This window comes from Cololabis saira, chromosome 6 (genome assembly GCF_033807715.1).
Source record: "Cololabis saira isolate AMF1-May2022 chromosome 6, fColSai1.1, whole genome shotgun sequence".
NCBI classification, from domain to species: Eukaryota; Metazoa; Chordata; class Actinopteri; order Beloniformes; family Belonidae; genus Cololabis; species Cololabis saira.
In genome coordinates, this window is record NC_084592.1 from 23,619,738 (window position 1) to 23,642,315 (window position 22,578).

The window sequence follows — 22,578 nt, forward strand, 5'->3', positions numbered from 1 at the left end:
CTAAAATCGTTTTTTATATATCATCAGGCATTTATTAAGTATGATAGGGTTTTTTGGTGTGAAGAAGTTTTGAAGTTGCTTCTCACTTTGGATCGAAGTGTCACCTGCTGTAAATGAGTGGTCTCATTTTTCACTTCAGTTATTTCTAAAGAGGGACCTGAGGCATTCAGGGCATCTTGAGAGATAAATAGGTTAAAAAATAGTAGCAGTCACAGCAAATCCAAAATCAGAAGGCTATGGCTATCTACGTATGTATCTTTGTTTCCTAGTCGAGAGGATTTGCTATAGTTAGAATATGTGATGATAAGAGATGTTAATTATAGTTTGTAATGCAAACACTTGAAATGCATGTATAATATCCAGGAAGAACAAATATTGTTGTGTTTGAACTACAAATTTTTGTAATGAACTTGTATTTTCTGTCAGATTGTGTCACATAGTATGACGGTTCCTTGTTTGAAGATAGGCTTGGGCGAGCTTTCCTTCCGGTGAATGCATGGTTTTCATCTGGGTATTCCAGGTTTCTCCCACAATTAAACGTGCAAGTATCTCCAGTTAGAAAGAACGGTTGCTTGTCTTTATAGACATAAAGATTAAAAATTAAATTACTGACAAAACAATAGGGTTTATACAAATCTGAATAATATCTTTGCCGCCTAAAAGTGAACTTAAGCTGTCCAAGTATTATGGTTTGGGATCTTGACCTGGTCTAAGGCTCATTGTCCTTCAGACTGATCCAGGAACTAACTTCACCTCCGTTTCAAAGTGCCAAAGTTGAACTCACTAACAGTCAAATAAGTCAAATAAATCAAATATCGATCTGATGCTGCCACTCCTTTAAACACCTCTTTTCAACTATGTTGCATACCTTGCGATCACGTTCTCTTCACTGTGTGAGTCTGAGTGATGACATCACTGACTCGCTCAAAAAAAGAGGTAGCACTCTAAAATATTGATCAGAGAGTTTAAATCAGGGTTGCACTGCAGGAAAACAACCATAAAAGAGATTAATCGTCTCATTTGTTGTAAATATTGTTTAGTTTATTTAGAACCGAATATCAGCGAAGAGAGAAGTGTTTATTGCGATGTGTTTCAAGATATAGTGCCAGCTTATGTGGCAGGGCTCAGCCCTGGACAGTCCCAGTGAATTTCAGCCTTACTGCAAAGCAAAGTCTCCAAAGCGACAACAAAGCAGTGATTATAGGTGTTTTTGCGTACACTCTATGCTGTCCCTCTACAAATAAACAATTCTGAGGAAGGTTTTTGGGACCCTTTAGTATTGGCCCTACTTCTGACTGAGTGACGAACACGAACAATGTGGGACAGGAGAGAAAATAGGCATTTGCATTGACAGCTTTGGAATAGTTATGAACTATTGAACTGACCCACAGAGCAAAATAACAGAGTTATCACATGCAGGTCACCTCTGAAAGGATTTAACTACAATGATCCAACGCTAACCAGTCATTTTGGGAGCAGATCATAATTAGAGAATGAGGAGAAAGACTGGCAAATTTTCAATAGGGGTTAGATTTAAAAGCTTCTGCCACTGTATGGATTTCTGTGAGTTGGAGCCAGGAATGGTCGAGCGACGCTATGAATGGTTTCATCAAGTATTAGGAGGCCAATGGCTGCTTATAATCAAATTTGCTGTTGTGAATAACTTTGCCAGAATACTATTCTTAATGTGATTGCCTGTGATGGAGGAATCTCTGCATTGAGATGTTCTGAGCTGATGCTCACATGGACCAGGAGAGGCTGTACACTGGTCTCTTTTCACCAGTGTTCGCACCTTTGAGTTAAACTTTCTGCAAGCTGTTGCAGCATCCTTGTACTTTACAGTATGTTATGTTCCTTTTAGCAAGCATTTTATTTGGGACTGCATCTCTCTCCACTTGTTGGAGTGAGGTAAATGATCAGGTAACATTAGAAAGCAAATCAGATCTGTATCGGATTTAGACCACCTTTGCAAGATGTCATGGGCAGAATACTGAAAAATATTCGGCGAAAGTTTGTGTTGTTTTCGATGATCCCAGTTGTTATATTCAAGTAGTTTTGCCAACATTTGCCACAGTCTGGATTGTTAGTCAATCTTTCTGGAATCCTGCTGAGGAAGAGAAAAGAAATATTCATCTACACATGCACTAAACACAATCCTTTGTGACACAGGCAACGAAAGACCAATTTAAATGTACGGCAGGGGACGGTGGTTGGTGCTTCTGTTCTCCGAAACCCCTGATGGAACAAACTCCCAGTTCTAGCCCTGTCACATAATTTAGTTTTCTGGGGCGACGGGATTGTTGTTTACATGCACACACAGACACACAACACACACACACACACACACACAACACAAAGCCAAGGTTGGGAAGATGCTCATAAAGGCCACACTCCGTGCACACACACTGTTAAGAGAAGGCGGCGAGACATAAACGTGTAAAGGCACTCACACACTTATGCATGTTCACACAAAAAAAAATGTTTCTGGCTTTTTACAAGCTTCTACCTTTTCTGTCATTATTGTATCCTGGTGGCTCCTTTCTCGCAGTGAAAAATCTGCTCACCTCTCAAATTAATGTTTATTAATGTCTTTTAATTACAGTGAGTGTGTTTACCGCTACCTTACTGTGGTGGAGGGGTTTGTGTGCCCGATTGATCCTAGGAGCTATGTTGTCGGGGGCACTTATGCCCCTGGTAGGGTCTCCCATGGCAAACAGGTCCTGGGTGACGGGCCAGACTAAGAGCGGTTCAAAGCCAACCATGGATAAAACGAAATCAAGGACCGTTACGTCACCCGGATCGGCGTCACCGGGGCCCCGCCCTGGAGCCAGGCCTGGGGTTGGGGCTCGATGGCGAGCGCCTGGTGGCCGGGTCTTTGCCCGTGGGACCCGGCCGGGCTCAGCCCGAAACGACGACGTGGGCCCGCCTTCCTGTAGGCCCACCACCCGCAGGAAGGGCCGTGAGAGGCTGGTGCAATGTGGGCTGGGTAGCAGTCGTGGCGGGGTGCCTCGACGACCCAATCCTCGGACTAAAACCCTCACAGTGGGGACATGGAATGTCACCTCGCTGGGGGGGAAGGAGCCGGAACTTGTGCGTGAGGTTGAGAGATACCGGCTAGAGATAGTCGGGCTCACCTCCACACATAGCTTGGGCTCTGGAACCCAGCTCCTTGAAAGGGGCTGGACCCTCCACTACTCTGGAGTTGCCCAGGGTGAGAGGCGGCGGGCTGGTGTGGGCTTGGTTATAGCCCCCTAGCTCAGTCGCCATGTGTTGGAGTTCACCTCGGTGAACGAGAGGGTCGCTTCCCTGTGCCTTCGCGTCGGGAAAAGGTCTCTCACTGTTGTTTGTGCCTACGGGCCGAACAGCAGTGCGGAGTACCTGGCCTTCTTGGGGTCCCTGGGAAGAGTACTTGATAGTGCTCCAACTGGGGACTCCATTGTTCTACTGGGGGACTTCAACGCTCACGTGGGTAATGACAGTGATACCTGGAGAGGCGTGATTGGGAGGAACGGCCTCCCCGATCTGAACCCGAGCAGTGTTTTGTTGTTGGACTTCTGTGCTAGTCACAGTTTGTCCATAACGAACACCATGTTCAAACATAAGGGTGTCCATCAGTGCACGTGGCACCAGGACACCCTAGGCCGGGGGTCAATGATCGACTTTCTTGTCGTTTCATCTGACCTTCGGCCGCATGTCTTGGACACTCGGGTGAAGAGAGGGGCTGAGCTGTCAACTGATCACCACCTGGTGGTGAGTTGGATGCGCTGGCGGAGGAGGAGGTTGGACAGACCGGGCAGACCCAAACGGATTGTGAGGGTCTGTTGGGAACGTCTGGCCGAGCCCTCTGTCAGGGACATCTTCAACTCCCACCTCCGAGGGAGCTTCTCTCAGATCCCGGGGGGGGCGGGGGACATTGAGTCAGAGTGGACCATGTTCTCTGCCTCCATTTTCGACGCGGCGGTTTGAAGTTGTGGACGCAAGATCTCCGGTGCCTGTGTCGTGGCGGCAATCCTAGAACCCAGTGGTGGACACCGGAAGTACAGGATGCCGTCAGACTGAAGAAGGAGTCCTACCGGGCTATGTCGGCCGGTGGGACTCCTGACGCAGTAGATAGGTACCGGCAGGCCAAGCGAGCCGCGGCTCGGGCAGTCCTGGAGGCAAAAACCCGGGTCTGGGAGGAGTTCGGGGAGGCCATGGAGGAAGACTTTCGGTCGGCCTCGAGGAAATTCTGGAGGACCGTTCGGCGCCTCAGAAGGGGGAAGCAGTACTCTGCTGGCACCATTTACGGTGTGGGTGGGGAGCTGTTGACCTCGACTGGGGATATTGTCGGACGGTGGAAGGAATACTTCGAGGATCTCCTCAACCCGACTGACATGCCTTCCTCTGAGGAAGCAGAGAGTGAGGACTCTGGGGCGTGCTCATCCATCACCCAAGCCGAGGTCACTGAGGTAGTTTGTAAGCTCCTCAGTGGCGGGGCACCGGGGGTGGATGAGATTCACCCTGAGTACCTCAAGTCTCTGGATGTCGTAGGGCTGTCTTGGTTGACACGCCTCTGCAACATCGCATGGAGGAAGGGGACAGTACCGCTGGAGTGGCAAACCGGGGTGGTGGTCCCTCTGTTTAAAAAGGGGGACCGGAGAGTGTGTTCCAACTATAGGGGGATCACACTTCTCAGCCTCCCCTGGAAAGTCTACGCCAGGGTACTGGAGAGGAGATTACGGCCGATAGTTGAACCTCGGATTCAGGAGGAACAATGTGGTTTTCGTCCCGGTCGTGGAACACTGGACCAGCTCTACACCCTCCGCAGGGTGCTCGAGGGTTCATGGGAATTTGCCCAACCAGTCTACATGTGTTTTGTGGATCTGGAGAAGGCATTTGACCGTGTCCCTCGTGCCATTCTGTGGGGGGTGCTCAGTGAGTATGGAGTCCGGGGCCCTCTATTAAGGGCTGTCCGGTCTCTATATGATCGGGGCAGGAGTTTGGTTCGCATTGCCGGCAGTAGATCAGACTTGTTCCCAGTGCATGTTGGACTCCGGCAGGGCTGCCCTTTGTCACCGGTCCTGTTCATAATTTTTATGGACAGGATTTCTAGGCGCAGCCAGGGGCCGGAGGGGATCCGGTTTGGGAACCACAGGATTTCATCTCTGCTTTTTGCAGATGATGTTGTCTTGTTGGCTTCATCGGACCGGGACCTTCCGCATGTGCTGGGGCAGTTTGAGGCCGAGTGCGACGCGGCAGGGATGAGAATCAGCACCTCCAAATCTGAGGCCATGGTTCTCCATCGGAAAAGGGTGGCATGCCTTCTCCGGGTGGGTGGAGAAGTCCTGCCTCAGGTGGAGGAGTTCAAGTATCTCGGGGTGTTGTTCACGAATGAGGGAACGATGGAGCGTGAAATTGACAGACGGATCGGTGCAGCGTCCGCAGTTATGCGGTCGATGTACCGGACCGTCGTGGTGAAGAGGGAGCTGAGTCGAAAGGCGAAGCTCTTGATTTACCGGTCAATCTACGCACCTACCCTCACCTATGGTCATGAACTTTGGGTAGTGACCGAAAGGACAAGATCGCGGATACAAGCGGCCGAGATGAGTTTCCTCCGGAGGGTGGCTGCACGCTCCCTTAGAGATAGGGTGAGGAGTTCGGTCACCCGGGAGGAGCTCGGAGTCGAGCCGCTGCTCTTTCACATTGAGAGGAGTCAGTTGAGGTGGCTTGGGCATCTGTACCGGATCCTCCTGGACGCCTCCCTAGGGAGGTGTTCCAGGCATGTCCCACCTCCCTAGGGAGGTGTTCCAGGCATGTCCCACCGGGAGGAGACCCCGGGGAAGACCCAGGACACGCTGGAGAGACTATGTCTCTCGGCTGGCCTGGGAACGCCTCGGACTCCCCCCGGAAGAGCTGGAGGAAGTGTCTGGGGTGAAGGAAGTCTGGGCATCCCTGCTGAGGCTGCTGCCCCCGCGACCCGGGAACGGACAAGCGGAAGAAGATGAGTGAGTGAGTGTGAGAGTCTGTGTGTTTGTGTGTGTGTAGTTTGCATATCCATGTTGTTTATCTGACTCAGAGGCTTGGTCGTTTATTGGATTTTGACTCTCTGATCCACTGTGTTTGTCAGAGGATGTTGTACAGGCCTGCTGATGTTACGAGGCCTGTCTGGGAGAGCTCATCCTTTCGCTTCCTCCCTTATCCTGCCCCCTCCCTCGCTTATATTAGCATCATAAATCCTGTTCTAGGAGTATTGTTATGGTCATTGTGTGTGCTGTGAGCGATGGTTATTATCTGCCTGCTCCGCTCACACTACTTTATGCGTCTCATCTGCTTTCTCCCTTTTTCTCGTTATATTTCGCTCCTTCGTTCCGTCTCTCTCTCTATCTCTCTCTCTCTCTCTCTCTCTCTCTCTCTCTCTCTCTCTCTCTCTGGTTCTGCATCCGCATCCAGGCTCTCTCCTTCGTTTCCTTTATTAGCGTACTTATTATTTGACTTTTTTGGTGAAATGACATTGTTCGTTTTCGCTCACTGTCAAGCTTTCATTATTCGCGTGTTACAGTTGCGTAACAAACAACCAGGGATTTCACGCAAGACGTTCAGCTACATAAATGATTAGAAATGTAAGTTTGAGACAAAAGTTCACATAAAATATTGTGGATTTGAAAGTCATAGCAAAAATAGGAAATCAATTATTTCTTTGATTTTTTTTTTTCATGTTTTTTTCAAGGCAGCATAACTATAAAAATAAAACTTTAATTAATTAAAAAGTAATAATAATGACATGTAAATTTTGAAAGTTAGTTGGGATTGGAGTGAATAAATTAGATTTACTGGCAGTGTACTTGACTGATCAATACACTAGTAATTTAAAAGGTCTATTGCAGATCTGAGAAAAGAGGAGTTTACATGTTGCCAGGTTAGGAATGATATTTGAACTACTAACGAATAGTAGCAAAGTCTGAGATTACTCACTGAGACTGAACTTTATCTGGTTTGGAAAAATAATTAAACTGTTTCCATTACTGAGGGAGAGAAAAATAACTTTTGATTTGAAAGAATATTCTGTTACTTTTAAGAAGTCTTGTCTGTCTTGCGTCCCTGCAAAAAAACAGCCGAAGTTACTGTTGAATCCCATCCTGTGCATGCTTTTACACCACTATATTACAGATTATCATCAAAGTAGTTCACAGAGCTGTCCTGGCAGAGGAAACTGACTCAAGAATGTTATAGCAGAAGCGAAAACAAGAGAGTGACCTCACAAAACACTGACGGGAAGAAAACGTGAGACAGCGTGGTAAAGGGGACTTAACCATCATGCCTGTAGCGGAGCCAAAAAGCGAAAAACTGCAAAAGTTCCTTTGTGCTGCTTTAAAGAGCAACACAAGACCTGCAAACACCAAGTTGCTGGAATACCCAGTGTTACCATATATAGTCAGGACTGTTTTGAACTCCACTGGACTGACAGGGTGATATACAAGTACACAGAAGAAAGAAAAAAAGCACTCTGACAGAAACCATCCATCCATCCATTATCTGTATCCTCTTATTCCAGTGCAGGGACACGGGGATCTGCTGGAGCCCATCGCTCTCTCTCGTAACATGGCTCTGGTACCCCCTCCCATTCACCCCCATTTCCATAAAGGATATACCAAAACAGTTGCAGAGGAACAGGGACTTTGTGCGATGGCTCATACAGGAGTGTCCAAGAGCCAGTATTCAAAACAGCCAAGATGGCTGCAGAATAGCTGATAACACGTTGGATCAAAAACTGAGAAAAGTCTTTCACCTGCATTCCTACTACACCGCACACTATTTTGGATGTCTTTTGTCTATACTAGTCTGGTTGTTCTATCCATTGGTGTACAGAATCAGTTTGCGTCTGCATCCATTGGTACTGCTCCGAGAAATCAAACCTGAATCCAGAGGAACCAGACTAATTATTTGGCTAGGAAATATTGTGTTGTTCCGTAACAATCATCAGACGTTTGAACAGGGGAGTAAACCTCAACAAAACCGAAAAACTGTGAAATGAGGTGGTAGATAAATTATTTTTTGGAACTTTTACATTTTTAATAGAACTGGAGAATGTAAGTGAATAATTGAGAACCACCTGAGAATTCTTCATTATAACCTCAAACCATCAGATAAGCTGATGCTGCAATCACACCTTTGAAATGTCCTTTCCACAGCCCTGTCAACAATATGTGGACTGTGCTTAAAAATAAAAGAAATAATATGTATATATTTTTTAAATATTTGTCTAATCACTCTTTCTTGTGAGAGTCCCACTACTGCAAAAATCCAAAACTGGTATGTTCACATTCTAGAGTCAGGTTGTTTAATGAATGTGCATTTGAATTCCTTTTCTTTTCTCTCTCCCCTCCTTTGCCTTTTTTTTTTGTCATTACCCACAGGGCCCAGAGCATTGTGTGAAATGCCTTCATTTCAAGGACGGTCCAAACTGTGTGGAAAAGTGTCCCGACGGCCTACAAGGTGCCAACAGCTTCATCTTCAAGTATGCCGAAGTCAACAACGAATGTCATCCCTGCCATGCCAACTGCACCCAGGGGTAAGTCCAGTCACGACAAGGACGAGTCAGAGCATGCTCATTATATTACAAAGATAAAGACATCTCAGATGATCTTCATAAATCTAAATTCAGTACGGTATAAGATAAATAAAAGAAAACAATGGTGAGCTCTGTTGTAAGTTTAATAAGATAAGACCTAATAGGATTTGTAATGCCAGTATCTATTATACATTTCTGTTTTGCTACCCAAGATTTTTGTAAGTAAAATAGTCGACTACACAACCAATTTTCCAGCATTGTCTACTTTCCGGGGTGGTGAGTAGAATATATATTTAGTGTTTTTGTTCCATGTTCTCAGCGGGTCATTCAATTCTGAGTTGGACTTTCACATAGTAAATTAAATAGTAATTAAAAAGCTCACAAAGAACTCACAATTCAAAGTTTTCCAACCTACAATTAAACTTCCAATATCTTTTAATTTGAGTGAAATTTATAGAGACGAAGCTGAAGTAAACAAGAACAAAAAGGGAATGAGTGGAGGCCTTTCTCCGCTGCTCACTAGCCATTTTTCACTCAATGTAATATTCCAGGACAAGATTTGAAAATGTATAATTTGATATTCAGCTCCACAGGGGATTCATGTCACTCCCCCATGTGTCATTTCCCCTCTCCTGAGTGACAGCCTCCTGCCTACTTGAGCATGACAGTGTAGTCATTAATGGAAAACACCAGGTTGACACTTTGTTACAGGTACAGTTTACAAACAGGAAATCCCTTGAAGAACAGGCTTATGGGGGGAAATGAAAGTAGGGAGATGTGCTGCGACAGAAAGAGAATGACACCTCTAATGCATATTCCACCAAAAGTGCACAGAGGAGACTAGAAGCAGAATTGCAAGCGGACTATTGAAACTTTCAACACATTATATCAAAAGGAAACTCTTTTAAATATTTTGAATTATATATATATATATATATATATATATATATATATATATATATATATATATATATATATATATATATATATATATATATATATATATATATATATATATATATATATATATATACACTCTGCGACTGAAAGTGTTGGAACACCGAACAAGAACTAGGCTTTGTAAAAACAAATACACAGGCACTATGATGAACTTTGGAAGTAGGATCAGAGTTTTGTACAGCTTTAAAAAAAAAAAAAGCAGCTCTCCAGCTATGCAGTTTAAGGCTGCTGTTATAGTTCTATACGTTTTTCAGTCAGTTGAAGTTGTTCTTCAGACTATCAGACTGACTACATGGCACACTGTCTTGTAATCTGTGGTCTTGAGGTCATTTTAGTGTTCACACTATGTGACTAATCAGCAACTGGGAGTCACACACTTCCATGGTCTGACAGTGACTTCAACCAGTCTCCTAAGAACTTTTGTCAACCACGTGTCAAATTACGTATAACCGCGATAACATTATGAGTTGTTTAGGGAAAAAATGAGCAGTTAATCTGTTTGTTCTGTGATTTATTCACAAAACGATTGAACAAAACATCTGGTCGAGAACAAACATAAAGGAAAAGCTTAGCACAACAGAGCAGGGAGAAGGTAAACATTTTTTTGTATTGAAAAAGTAGTAACTTTGTTGCGGTAAGACATGTTGTCAAAACTCAAACTCAAACGTTTGCAGCATCCTTCCCTTTCTTTTTGGGATTTCTCTTGATGACATCAGCCCATTCCTTGCTCTTTCATGGGCTGAAGTTAAAACTGGGATTCCCCCAATGGCTCCAGATATTCAGTATGCTAAATGTCCATAGTCCCTAAGCAATCAAAGAGAAAGGTGTTGGCAAGCATCTTTGGTGAGTTTTTTTATTTCTAAGGACCAACAGGTGACTTGGCAGGTGTTGCAACTGGTAAATAGGGGCTTAGAACCGTATACAGTTAAAGCAGCCTAAGGGAGATCTGGACTGTTTTACAATAAATATATCCACATTTTTGGAACTCCATCAAATCTATATGTACATGATTATCTTCTATAAAGCGAATGCCACACAGGGTTGTATTTGTTGTTGTGAAAATAGAATGGAAGCCCTGTCTTTTCACCTGCAGAGCGACCAGTCAGGCAGGAACGCCAGCTCCCTCAGGAGAATTGTGGACTCTGTGTCCTGAAAGGCGGAAGTAAAATCTGCTAATACAATGAAGATCACCAAAACAATCAATTCACTTTTTTCTTAACTTGATAAAGAAAGCCTCATTATGAATTATACAGAATCAAAATATTTTCCTACCCAACTCATGGCACATTGACACTAAATCTCGAGCCCTGTGCGTCATTTTTCCACACATGGAGGAACCCGTGTTTGTGCTTTGCTATTTTTTTTACTTTGTTATGCAATTAAAGGTTAAGGCAAAGAACACATTGTGGTTAAATATTTAAAAGCCTTTTGTCTCTTCTCAATATATACATTCATGCAAACAGCTTCAGCTACAGCTTATGAACTACAATTGTTTATTTATTCTTTTTTTTTTATCTTCATTCTATAAAGGTGCATTGGACCAAGACTCCAAGACTGCATTGGCTGGATGGACAGGTATGAAATAAAATTTTATTGTATTGCCTCTCTGCTCTTGAAACACTCCTTCCCAGCAGCATACACACACACACACACACACACACACACACACACACACACACACACACACACACACACACACACACTCAGAGCAGAATCCCAGTAAGCGAAGTCTCTGATTAATGGGTTGCTCTGAGGCCCAAAAATCCTGTGAGTATCCTTAATGTCTCTCTGTGCATGCATGTGTTTATGTGCCGGTGTGTGCACTGGCAGTTTCCCCGGTTTTTGATGAATTGATAGTGCTTTAAACTTTTGCTGAATGCTTGGAGGAGAAGGGGGAAAAAAGGCTGTTCAGAATTTACCCCAAATGGATTCACGGCTTCACAAGTAAACAGTCTGGCATCAAGTGGTGCTGAACATAGTTTGGATGGCAATTAAGGAGGGATTAAAAATAGCAATTAGCTAAGAAAAGGGACAACTCCATGCATGATGGATGAAGTCTATAACAGAGTCTTGCAATGTTTGGTATACTCAACATTCTACAGGGGTCATAAATCCTGAAGGAGGTATAATTTTTTTTTGCAAAATAAAATGTCGCTAGATGGACGATTCAAATTCTACACGTGTACCTGAACAGAACTGTAGACGCTGTCGGCTGAATTAAAGAGGACTGCTGCAATTGTCAGGAAGAATCAGTTTATCCACCAACCTGGTGAGCAGATTGGATCTTATCAGCTCACTTCTACATGTAACTAGCATGCAGCTGTATCGGAGCCGCAGCGATCAGCTGCAGCTGCCAGCTCGGAGCTGCCACACATGTTCTCACACATTTGCAGGTGTTGCAGCACAGCTGGCAGCGGCTTTTCGGAAATTTGACGTTCAACATAACTCTCTCTGTCATTATTCCTGGCATTAAATTGCATCTTATTTAAGGATTGTGTGCATGTGTGGTTAAGCTGGATTAGTCTCTTAATGTCACTAATGTCATCGTTTGTCTGATAAAAGTCAGTAATTGCACACCTAATATGTTTCCGTTTTGCAGCATCTTTTTTTTTCGTAAAGATTATTGAAGATTACTCTCTGACTAGATTATTTTGCACGATTAGATTTATTTTATTGTGTCCATATGTGTGTGTATATATATAGCATTCAATTTAATGACTCCAAATGATTGTGCCGTCATGTGCAGAGATTCCTGGGTTGTGGATATTGAGAATATGTGTGTATAACAGCTGGCTGTATTGTGATCACTCAGGGGATCTGTTCACGTCATTTTGAAAGGCTGCTGAAGAGCAGCGTATGAAATGAATTAGACATAAATTGTAAATGTTGATGTCAAAATGACATATGGCATTGCATGCAATCCTCAGCGGACACTCTGGATAACTTATAAATGAGTACTCAATTGTCTTTTGTCCTTTTCTTCATTCATTTATAAATGACATTGCATTTATGAATGGCACAGCTTCTAGATTCCTAAATGTTCCTTGGCTGTGTGAGTTACTGGCTGGGATCTCATTCTCTCCAGCATTTCAATATGTGCTACCACTGATTTAGGGCAGTGTCTTGCGTCTGGTTTGCATAAACAAGCTTTCATCACTGGATAAGCATGTCAGTGGTGAGCTCTTATAAACCAAAAACCTGTAGCAACCGCGTAGACAGTTCAGAGAAGCACGGAAGAAAACTGCTGAGAGTCTTGATTTCAAGTGACAGCATCACTGTGGAGCTGAGACTTCACTTAGATGTTGATTTCCATGTTTTTGATCTCACACTCATTTTTAATAAGACAGCATAGACGAATATTAGTTGTCAGATGAAACTTAGAGGGAAAACACGCAAATTGGAGGCACAGTTTACTTGCAGAGACCTGTGCTTTCCAAACATGTTCTTCACTTGTTTACTTCTTTCTGTGTGTATGTGCAATATAAAGGAAAAAGATTTGCTGTGTGCACTGTTCCTCCATCTCTCCAACATGTCTCTTCCCATCACCACATTGCTTTCCCTCTGCTCTTCACCTACTCATTTGTCTCCGCCCACTGTGTTTTCTTGCCTTTCAGAACCCCTCTTATTGCAGCAGGCGTGATCGGTGGCCTCTTCATGGTTGTGATCATGGTGCTGAGTGTGGCGGTGTCTGTGCGTCGCAAGAACATAAAAAAGAAGAGGGCACTCCGTCGCTTCCTGGAGACGGAGGTAAACAGGAGAACCTCTCTACATTCTCTGTTGTAACATTGTGCTTTTGCAGTGTCGGAATGTGAAGGGCGAGCAGTGTGATCCCAGAAAAAAGCCTGCGAGAGGGAAGAAAACATTGAAACTTCTCACTTCTCAATGGTGATTGTCAAAGTGGAAAAAGTTCAGTAACTCTGAGGCTCAGCTGTTGACTTTGCTATAGTGTATTGGAGAGGACACTTCTCTCAGGAGGAAGTCAGAGACCATATCATTAAGTGAGGAGAAAGCACCCTTTCTATGTGTAAAAGCAGAAAGAGTACATCCTCATCAAAAGCACTTGTGCTTGCACAGTGAAAATAAGATCTTTTTGCACTGCCTTCTCTCCTCAGAGCAGACAAGTATCAGTAAAGTGTCTTGAAAAAGGAGCTTTTGATATGGACTATTTTTACACATCATCTCTAAAACTATACTTTTCCCACATACGAATCGCACTGTTATATTCACTGATCTTTCTTTTATGGGGGGGGGGGTCTTTTTCTTCATACATCTGTTATGACATTTATGTCTATGTTAATATTCCTTGTAAGACATTATTGATTTGATGCTGAATCATTTTTATGCAGACTTGCGTCGGGAAAAAACTAAACTCTCTCTTTTTAATGCGACAGCATGATGTAATGTAAAGAAAGTTGCAGAAGTTGTGCGTTTTCATTTAAAATAAAGCATCTGCTAAGATCAGTAAGTGGTAACATGGGAAAACTAATGTGCGTTATTTTCTGCACCAACTCTGACCTACAGTACCTGTTCAATCAGATCAAACCCCTGAACCACCAGTGTCATGCTTTTGCTGTCAAGCACAAAATGGTATCTTGATAAAGACAGAAATAAATAAATAAAGATATGCATTTGTGTCCAAAAGAGGCTTGTGGGAAGCAAGTACTTAAACAGACCTATAAGAGAGATGAAGTAATTAGAATAAACCATGAAGAAGGGTGAAAACCAGTATAAAATGCAGTTTGAGACATCTGGCTGAGCTAGCTCCCATCGTGTTTTAGTCACTTTGTGTGTGTGTGTGTGTGTGTGTGTGTGTGTGTGTGTGTGTGTGTGTGTGTGTGTGTGTGTGTGTGTGTGTGTGTGTGTGTGTGTGTGTGTGTGTGTGTGTGTGTGTGTGTGTGTGTGTGTGTGTGTGTGTGTGTGTGTGTGTGTGTGTGTGTGTGTGTGTGTGTGTGTAAGCTGATTTGTTATCCCATTTAAATGAAGAATGGCCATTGTTTTTAATCAAATGGTAACCATAAGCCAGAGGGACAGTAGCTGTCGACCACAGCCAGACTGATTTACACTCACTGTGATTTTCTTCTTGTGCTTCCCCTCCCTTTTTCATCTCCCACCCTTTTTTTATATTATAATTCTTTGTTTACCCACTGCTTCGCATATGTGTTTGTGTCCACTGACTAATTCAGTGGCTCAGTTCACCATCTTGATTTTTTTTATCCTGGTAGTTCTTTTCCCACTTTACATACAGTATTTCACCTCCCTCCCTGCCCAGATATAGTCTTCGCTCCTCTTTTACCAGTTCATCTGTTCATTCCACCACTTGAGCAGTAATGAGACAAAAAAAGTGTCAATTTCTGTTCAGGCGCCGCAATTATCCACCTCCCCTATTCTTTTTGCCACTTTTCATCCACCTACCTCCATCCTCCTCTGTTGTTCCCATATCAAATGTCTCATATAGCCCCTGATATTATATATTATACAGCCTCTTCACCGTTTTGATTTGTATTAATGTAGAAAAGAAAAGGAAAATAAGATAAAGAAACTACACTTTCCTAACAAGAGTTGGACAGGGATAATAACGACTAATAAAGAATAACTAATAATGAGCATGTGTGAAATTTAACCCAGCATTTTTGAAGAAACATCACTTGTGAGGAGCAGTTTTATGCAAGCCCATGGTACAGTAACTGCAGTTGTGGTGTAGTACACTGTCATCATAGTTTGCCAGAAACTCCCTCCACCCGCCCACGTGAGTGGCATCTTTAAAAAGGTGTTACCCATGTGTCCAGGTAAATGTGCTTCTGTGGTTCTTGCAAGGCAACGTTGAATATAATTAAACCAACAAATAGGGTGTTATGATCCTATTTGACACCATTAATTCTGTTTCCCCTAAAGTCTCTACAGTGTCCATGTCCTTATCTTTTAAGGCCGAGTCTGTAATGATTTATTTTACTTCTTTATGACCAAAGTCAAAAACCATCAGTAGGAAAAATTGTCCATCAAGGTCTTATCACTTTGCTTGTGGTTCTCCTTCTCATCATTTTTTGACTCCCATTTGTGTCAAATGTCAAAAGTTGGAGCAGAGCAACTCATCTTTTTTTTTTTTTGGAATAGCATTGAACTTTTGACAGGTTTTAGCCTTATTTGCATAAACAGTATTCCACAGAAACAACTGTACTTAAAGTCTCGTGACATTATGATGGCAGCTGACTCCAGGGATTAATCTATCCCTCATCTATCCTTTTCTTTTTGTCCAATCCCCCTCTATGACTGATAATTAAGCAATATGCTAACATTTTCTATGCTGATGATATAAAGCTTCACTGCTTTTTAAACCCACAGAATTTTAATTGTGACCTTTGATCAAATGCCTAACCAGCATGGAAAAGTGACTGTGCGACAACCACTTGAAACTGAATTCAGAGAAGACAGAAACCCTAATGATCATCCCTGAAAGCTGCATCCCTGAAATAGAGCAACACCTCAGTGCATTAGGCCCATCTGTCCAGCCAAGCCTCAGACACCTTGCTGTCATTTTTGACTGCGATGTCTTTGGAGCGTTACATAAAGAATTCATTAGGAACTGGTTCTTTCAGCTTCAAAATTTCACCAAACTTTGTAGACTACTGTCTACAAAAAGAGTTGGAGGTGATTGTTGATGTTTTTATCTCATGTTATTTAGACTATTGCAATCGCTTTTTCACCTGATTAAACAAATAAAGCGGCCATCTTCAGACAGTCTAGAATGCTATTAGAATCAGGGCTCCAGACTGCGACCAAATGCTCGCATTTTGCGACCAAAATTTGAGTATGTGCGACTGAATTTCGTGTCCACTCGCACACGTGCGACCAGTAAATTTGCCAGTGTTTTTTTTTTTTTTTTACACGTTAAACGTGGAAGGGATGCGTCAAGGAACCCGCATATTTGCAGGCCAATGAGTGTGAAAGGGAACGAGTCAGGGGATCTATTTATTTATTTATTTTTTTCGTTTAATTTCACCAGCTCAAAGCAGGTATTACGCCCGGACTACATTTAACCACGCGACACAACGCGCCGCGCACATAAAGTTAGAAGAAAGAGATGGCGGGTATGTTTGGTTTTAGTAACATCATGCTCAGGCAATGAGTCTGCAATGGCCCAGACGGGAGACACATGTAGCTCAGTGCTTAACTTTAATTTTGAATCCACTCTATATTCTTCTGGTTGTTCTCCGATATGTTCCCCTAAAGCCTGAATTATGGTTCCGCCTTAAATCGACGCAGAGCCTACGCCGTAGGCTACGGCGTAGGCTCTGCGTTGTTGTAACGCGGAACCATAAATCAGCCTTCACCCGGTACGTACATAGGTTTCACTAAACATCTGTCCCCGCTACAGTTTTAACTAAAAGAAAATGTGCTCCAATACAGCAGGTCTCATAATTTTATTTTGAACACTGCCAAAACTCTAACTTAAAACGTAACTAGAACTTGCTTGACACAAATGAAAGTTACATTTTAAAAACGTGGGAAAAACACCTAACCTTTTAAGTGATGTGTGTTATCAGGTGTAATGGCATTTTTATGTTAGAAATAAGAATATTTCTTGATAAGATCCTTAGTTATTTGAGTGAAGGCAGTGAATTTGGTCAACTGGTGTAAGTTCAGGGTTTTAGTAAAGACACAAGTAGGGAAATGTTATTGGCCAGTACCCCCAATATTTGTACATTTGTTAAGTACTGTGTTTAACAGTTAAATTCATGGCTGAAAGGTTACTAAGCACTTTGTTACCAAGCACTTTTTTATCATGTGAATGTATGTTTTTTTAATATATAATGCCAGCAATGGTGCTGTCAGTTTACTTTATGTTGCGGCATCTTTAAAAGTGCACAATAAAATGTAACACTGCATTTGAAACAGCACATTGTGGTAATTCATTAATCTATTATGAAATACGTATTACTAATACACTGAAATGTAGTAGAAATGTAAAAATTTGGTTAGCTTGTCGATAAACGATGTGCGCTCCTAAAATTTCTGATTGTGCCCCTAAAAATTTTCAGTTAGGGGCTACTGTGCTCCTAGTGAAAAAAGTTAGTCTGGAGCCCTGAGAAGGCTCCTAACAAACACAAGAATACGTCTCACAGTAGAGACATTTTTGAGTTACAACAGCAGCAAGAGATTGTAATCACTTGGTTACCAGTACATTTTAGCATCAATTTTAAACTTCTAGCCCTCTCCGTCAGAGCTTTATGTAGTCAAGTGCCTGCTTACGACTCTGACCTTTTAGAGCTCTACACCTCTTCTTGCAGTCTGAGGTCATCTGGTCAAAGGATGCTAGTGGTGCCATGCACTTATTTTTAAACTAGAGGTGACAGTGCTTTTAAAGCAGTGGTCCCCAGGCTGTGGAGCATTTTGCCTGCATCCTAACATTGCCTTGAATGTAGACCAAAGCCTGGTTATATAGTTGGTATATTTTTAACTCGGTTTGTTTCGTATTTGCTTTTATGTGTTTTATGCTTTTTGTATGATGTTTTTTATGTGTGGCTTTTGTGAAATGTTTTGGCTTTTAATCTGTGAAAAGTGCTCCTTACTTACTTATGCTGACAAATATTTCAACAGATTCTTTGAATTGTCATTTTATACTTTAACTTCATTTGTTGACTCATTATTTGACTATTTTATCTTATTGGATGTGTTTTGTTTGTTTGTTTTAGTTGGTTGAACCTTTAACTCCAAGTGGAACAGCTCCCAATCAAGCTCAGCTTCGTATCCTGAAGGAAACAGAACTCAAAAGAATCAAGATCCTTGGATCTGGAGCGTTCGGGACTGTTTACAAGGTAAAAGACAAGTGGTCATTTGAAGCTAAGTAGCAATGTCATTTCTAACCACACGGGGTGGGGGCTGGGGGGGGTTGCTGTGTTGACAAAAGAGCCACTGGCAATACTGTGCTAATGAGTGAGGACTTATTTCTACAGCGCGTCCCTAAACACCCCTAACAAACTGCTTTGAACAAGTCAAACAAAAAGCAGAACATCAAATCTAGTCAGATGATGGCTGTAAAATATAAAAACTAAACAGAATGAGTAAAGAAAAAATATTACAAGGAGCTCCTAGAAAAACAATTAACATGAATTAAACAAAACTGAAGAAAAGTTACTTGATAGAGTGTATGTGTCAACCTGAGATTCAGAGTGTCCATTTCAGAGAACGGGTCTATACTACCACAAAAAAAGTCTAAATCAGTACTTGTGGACTTGGCAGTATAAGAGGTCACTGACTCCGCTGACCTGATTTCTGCAGGCAGCTCATGCCATGCCTTCAGGGTTCGGACTGCAAATGCTCTGCTACCTTTAGTTTTCAGCAACACTCCAGAAACAGATAGATAACACTTTGCTTGAGGATCTCAGGCAACATTGAGGCTCATATATGATGAAGCAGTTGGCTATGTATATGTGGCAAAAAGTGAAACCTGAAAGCTCACGTGGTGTTGGACTGTCTCACATCATGAAGAGCAAAAAAGGACATGGAGTTCAGGATCATTAATGACAGGATATATCCTAGATGGCTCGGGGATGGAGGAATGAAGAGAGTGGGAAATAGCAGACATTGAAAACCCTGGGGTGACAATGAAATAAGAGGTAGTAGAGGTCATCACCAGAGCAACACTGGGTAGGGGAGAAAGCAGATGAAGCTCAGAAGACTGAATTCTATCCTCAAACTTATCATCTGTAATTCTGGATATAAACAAAAAGTGACAAATCAACAACACAGATTACGAGGTTGTATTTACCTGAGTTTAAGACCTGGGGACCAGATTACTTTTTTCACAATGCCCTTTATATAAGACCTTAGAATTAAATAAATGTGTGCATTTTTCCCCATGTCAGACAGGAGATGGTCGAGAGGAAACTTCAAAGTGACAAAACTTTGTTGTTTTTTGTTGTTTTTTTACAAACAGCCCTTAATCTTTACAGAAAAAAACAATGTGTAAATACTGTAATTTACTGTTCCCACCTTTTAAAAAAAAAAAAATCTTTTTTCAAGCTCTATCATAAGTTTTTTTATCCTGGCTTTCCTTTTATTCTGATTCTTGTTTTTTTAGTGTGTTTGTTGTTTGTTTAGCCAACAGGAAAGCAGTATTTGTAAAGCTTTGAAATGAATCCCACAGAGCAACATGATGCTGCCATGATTAAGGTTGGGTATAGAAAATGGATAGATAGCGTCAGAGTACCCATGATTATTAAAAAAAGACATGTTTCCTGAGCAATATCAGACTATAACAAACTATTTTTGACTTTGAACATAGATGCCGACCTTTTAATTATGATTTTTGCTAAGGAAATATAATAATAATCTACTGTCACTAGGAATGTGTGTTCTTAACAGGGCAGAACAAGAATGGAACAGATTTAATATGGTGAAAAGTTGATTTGTCTTCTTTTTCATTGCTTTGGTTGTTAATTAACTTTAATCCAACCCAAAATGTAATAAATCAAGTAGATTCGATGGCTATACCTCAGCTTCTTAAGAGGACAAAATTACTTTTTTTTAATGCTTTCTGAGTGGGAGTTTGTGAATTTGTAACCAGGGTATTGACTCATAATCTTTTTTATATTATTGCTTCTTCTTTAGGGTATTTGGGTCCCAGAAGGTGAAACTGTGAAGATTCCTGTAGCCATTAAAATCCTTAGTGAGGTCACTGGACCCAAGGCTAATGTGGAGTTCATGGACGTGAGTATCTTGAAAATGATTTGTCTCTGGTTTTGAGCTGGCTCTGAGTTATTTTGCTTTTCAAACTCAAGTCTTGCATGATTTTAAATTAGTTTCTAATGCTTCATTACCCATTTCAAACTCAGCTTGACCGGGTGATCCAAATGCTTCTCCAGTCAAGCAGAGGAAGTTTGAGTGGCAGTTTTAACTCAACTATGGTTTCTCTTGAAGCTCAAGCTGCCGTGTTGTTTGGTACATAAGTAGTCTATGAAAATACCATGAAATGGCTTTTATGTTCATTTTCAACATCACTGACAGCAACGTGTCTGTTTAAAAAAGAGATATTATTAAATAAAACACATCTAAGTGCCTGAAAGCATAGGTTTGTGTCAAAAGTGACAGCTAACACAACTTTGTCAATTAGTTTGAAGCCACTGAAATCTAAAAATATACAAACTCAAATCAGAGCAGAATTATCCAGCTTCTTCATATTTACCACAGGCCATCACATTTTGCTGTTTATTGTACCTCGTTGGCAGTGCAAAGCTATAAGACCAATTAAAAAAAAGGCACACTCCACAGTAGAGGGGGGAGCAGAGGTGAGTGTCTCATTCGATTCCCTAAAAACTATAGTTAAGATAGTGTTGATAAAACATGTTTTTGTATTAAATCTCTTTGAATGTTTGAGCAAGGCATGGCAAATACATGTCTTTAAAACCTCAGGAATCTGATTTATTAATCTTAAGATTCCTGATATACAATATTACTTAATTTCTGATATATTTTTATGTGAAGCACTTTGAATTGTCTTGTACATTAAATGTGCTATACAAATAAACTTGCCTTGCCTTCAAAGACACTATTTCTTCTGTCGAGGAAGACATTGGCTATATTTTGAATTATGTTCATCAGAATATTACTATCTGAAAAATAGTTACAAGAGAATAGTGGCATTTTCAAAACCCAGAATGCTGTGTTGGCCAAATGAAGCTACGGGTAACAAATGTTCGACCCCAAAGACACAACAAGGGGCTTGTAGGAGCCCCATGCAAACATACCCACAGTAGCCATAAGAGACATAAGGCTCCTGGAACAGAGCAAAGGGCCCCGTATATTAATCATTTACAGCCTGGTTCATTTCAAAAGGAAAAGTGAAAAAAAAATCTAAATTATTGCTCTGTGATGATGCAATGTAGATGAAATAAGTCATCAAAACACACACGCATCGAACACGACCCACTTGCTCTCATGTTTTGCACTTAGTTTGACAGTCTAAAAGGAAGAGGGTTTGAGTGTTAGCGTTTCTATTTTTATCAGGATGTCTTTGATGAATATTCCATGTATTTTTAATTTTATGTTCTATGTGCTTTGGGATCTTGTCTAATGATCATACAATCTGACACGAAAGGATACATGATACAGATGAAGTTGATATGCCGACATAATTAAGGGATAATTTTGTGCTGACAACATGAAGGCTTGCTATTCTTCTCTTAGCAAAATTACCAAAATGCATCCCCTATTGTTGGCCTTACATGTGTATGTGTGTGTTGATTGGTGCTGTTGTAAAGGAGGATCCTCTCACTATAAGATCTATTAAAAAGATTGCACACACAGTACATCACATGTATACTAACATGTAGAGCAGAGTGAAAATTTAACAATGTTTATTCAAGTACTGCCAGAAAGGCATGCATAAATATTTCATCTCCAAATTCCAATTATACACTCATCATCAAGCTCTCTACAAAAAGCTTATTTATATGACACCCTGGATAGGGACAGAGTGGCAGTGACTAGAAAGAAACAAGAACATTTACATAATTGTACTTCAGGTTTTTAAGTAGTGGAGTGGCATAAATGCATAGTTTGAAGATTTTTTTTTTTTCAGTGACATAAAGATAATAAAACATTCTAAGAATGTAGTATCAATGCCAGTTTCTAAGTTCTTGGACAAAAAATTTATAGTACTGACTAGGTGAGCAATAAAACAGAGGTTGGAGCTGAAATATAACCAATATACACTTCGCATCTGACTTAAATTACCTCTGGAATTGTGGTCATTCTAAAATAACACACCAACATCTACATTAAGTTCATCCCTATATAGCACTAGATGAGTCTATGTTTTACTGTAATTTACAGACATTGAACCAGACATTACATTGAAGCCTTGACCTTTAATTAAACATTTACCTTTTATTCAACATTTAATTGCAATATTGAGTTAAAAGCATCGGATCAGACACTTGAAAGTAGGATTTTAGTGGCAACACGTCACATTTTGACAAGTGACTTAATCGGAACATGGTGTATCGGCCAATGTGTTTCAGTTGCTATGGTAATAGTAAACTCAAGGGTTAACATAACCGATTGTTTCGTTG

At 41.5% G+C, this 22,578-nt stretch overlaps 1 protein-coding gene across 1 annotated transcript in view; it reads left to right on the forward strand.

The window, feature by feature from the left end:
* Positions 1 to 22,578, forward strand: part of LOC133446041 (receptor tyrosine-protein kinase erbB-4-like) — a 377,138-nt gene that overhangs the window by 291,133 nt on the left and 63,427 nt on the right. The window contains exons 15-19 of the mRNA XM_061723735.1: positions 8,394 to 8,548; positions 11,039 to 11,083; positions 13,123 to 13,255; positions 18,199 to 18,321; positions 20,117 to 20,215. Coding sequence (XP_061579719.1) covers positions 8,394 to 8,548; positions 11,039 to 11,083; positions 13,123 to 13,255; positions 18,199 to 18,321; positions 20,117 to 20,215 — 555 coding nt within the window. The remainder of the gene's footprint in view (positions 1 to 8,393; positions 8,549 to 11,038; positions 11,084 to 13,122; positions 13,256 to 18,198; positions 18,322 to 20,116; positions 20,216 to 22,578) is intronic.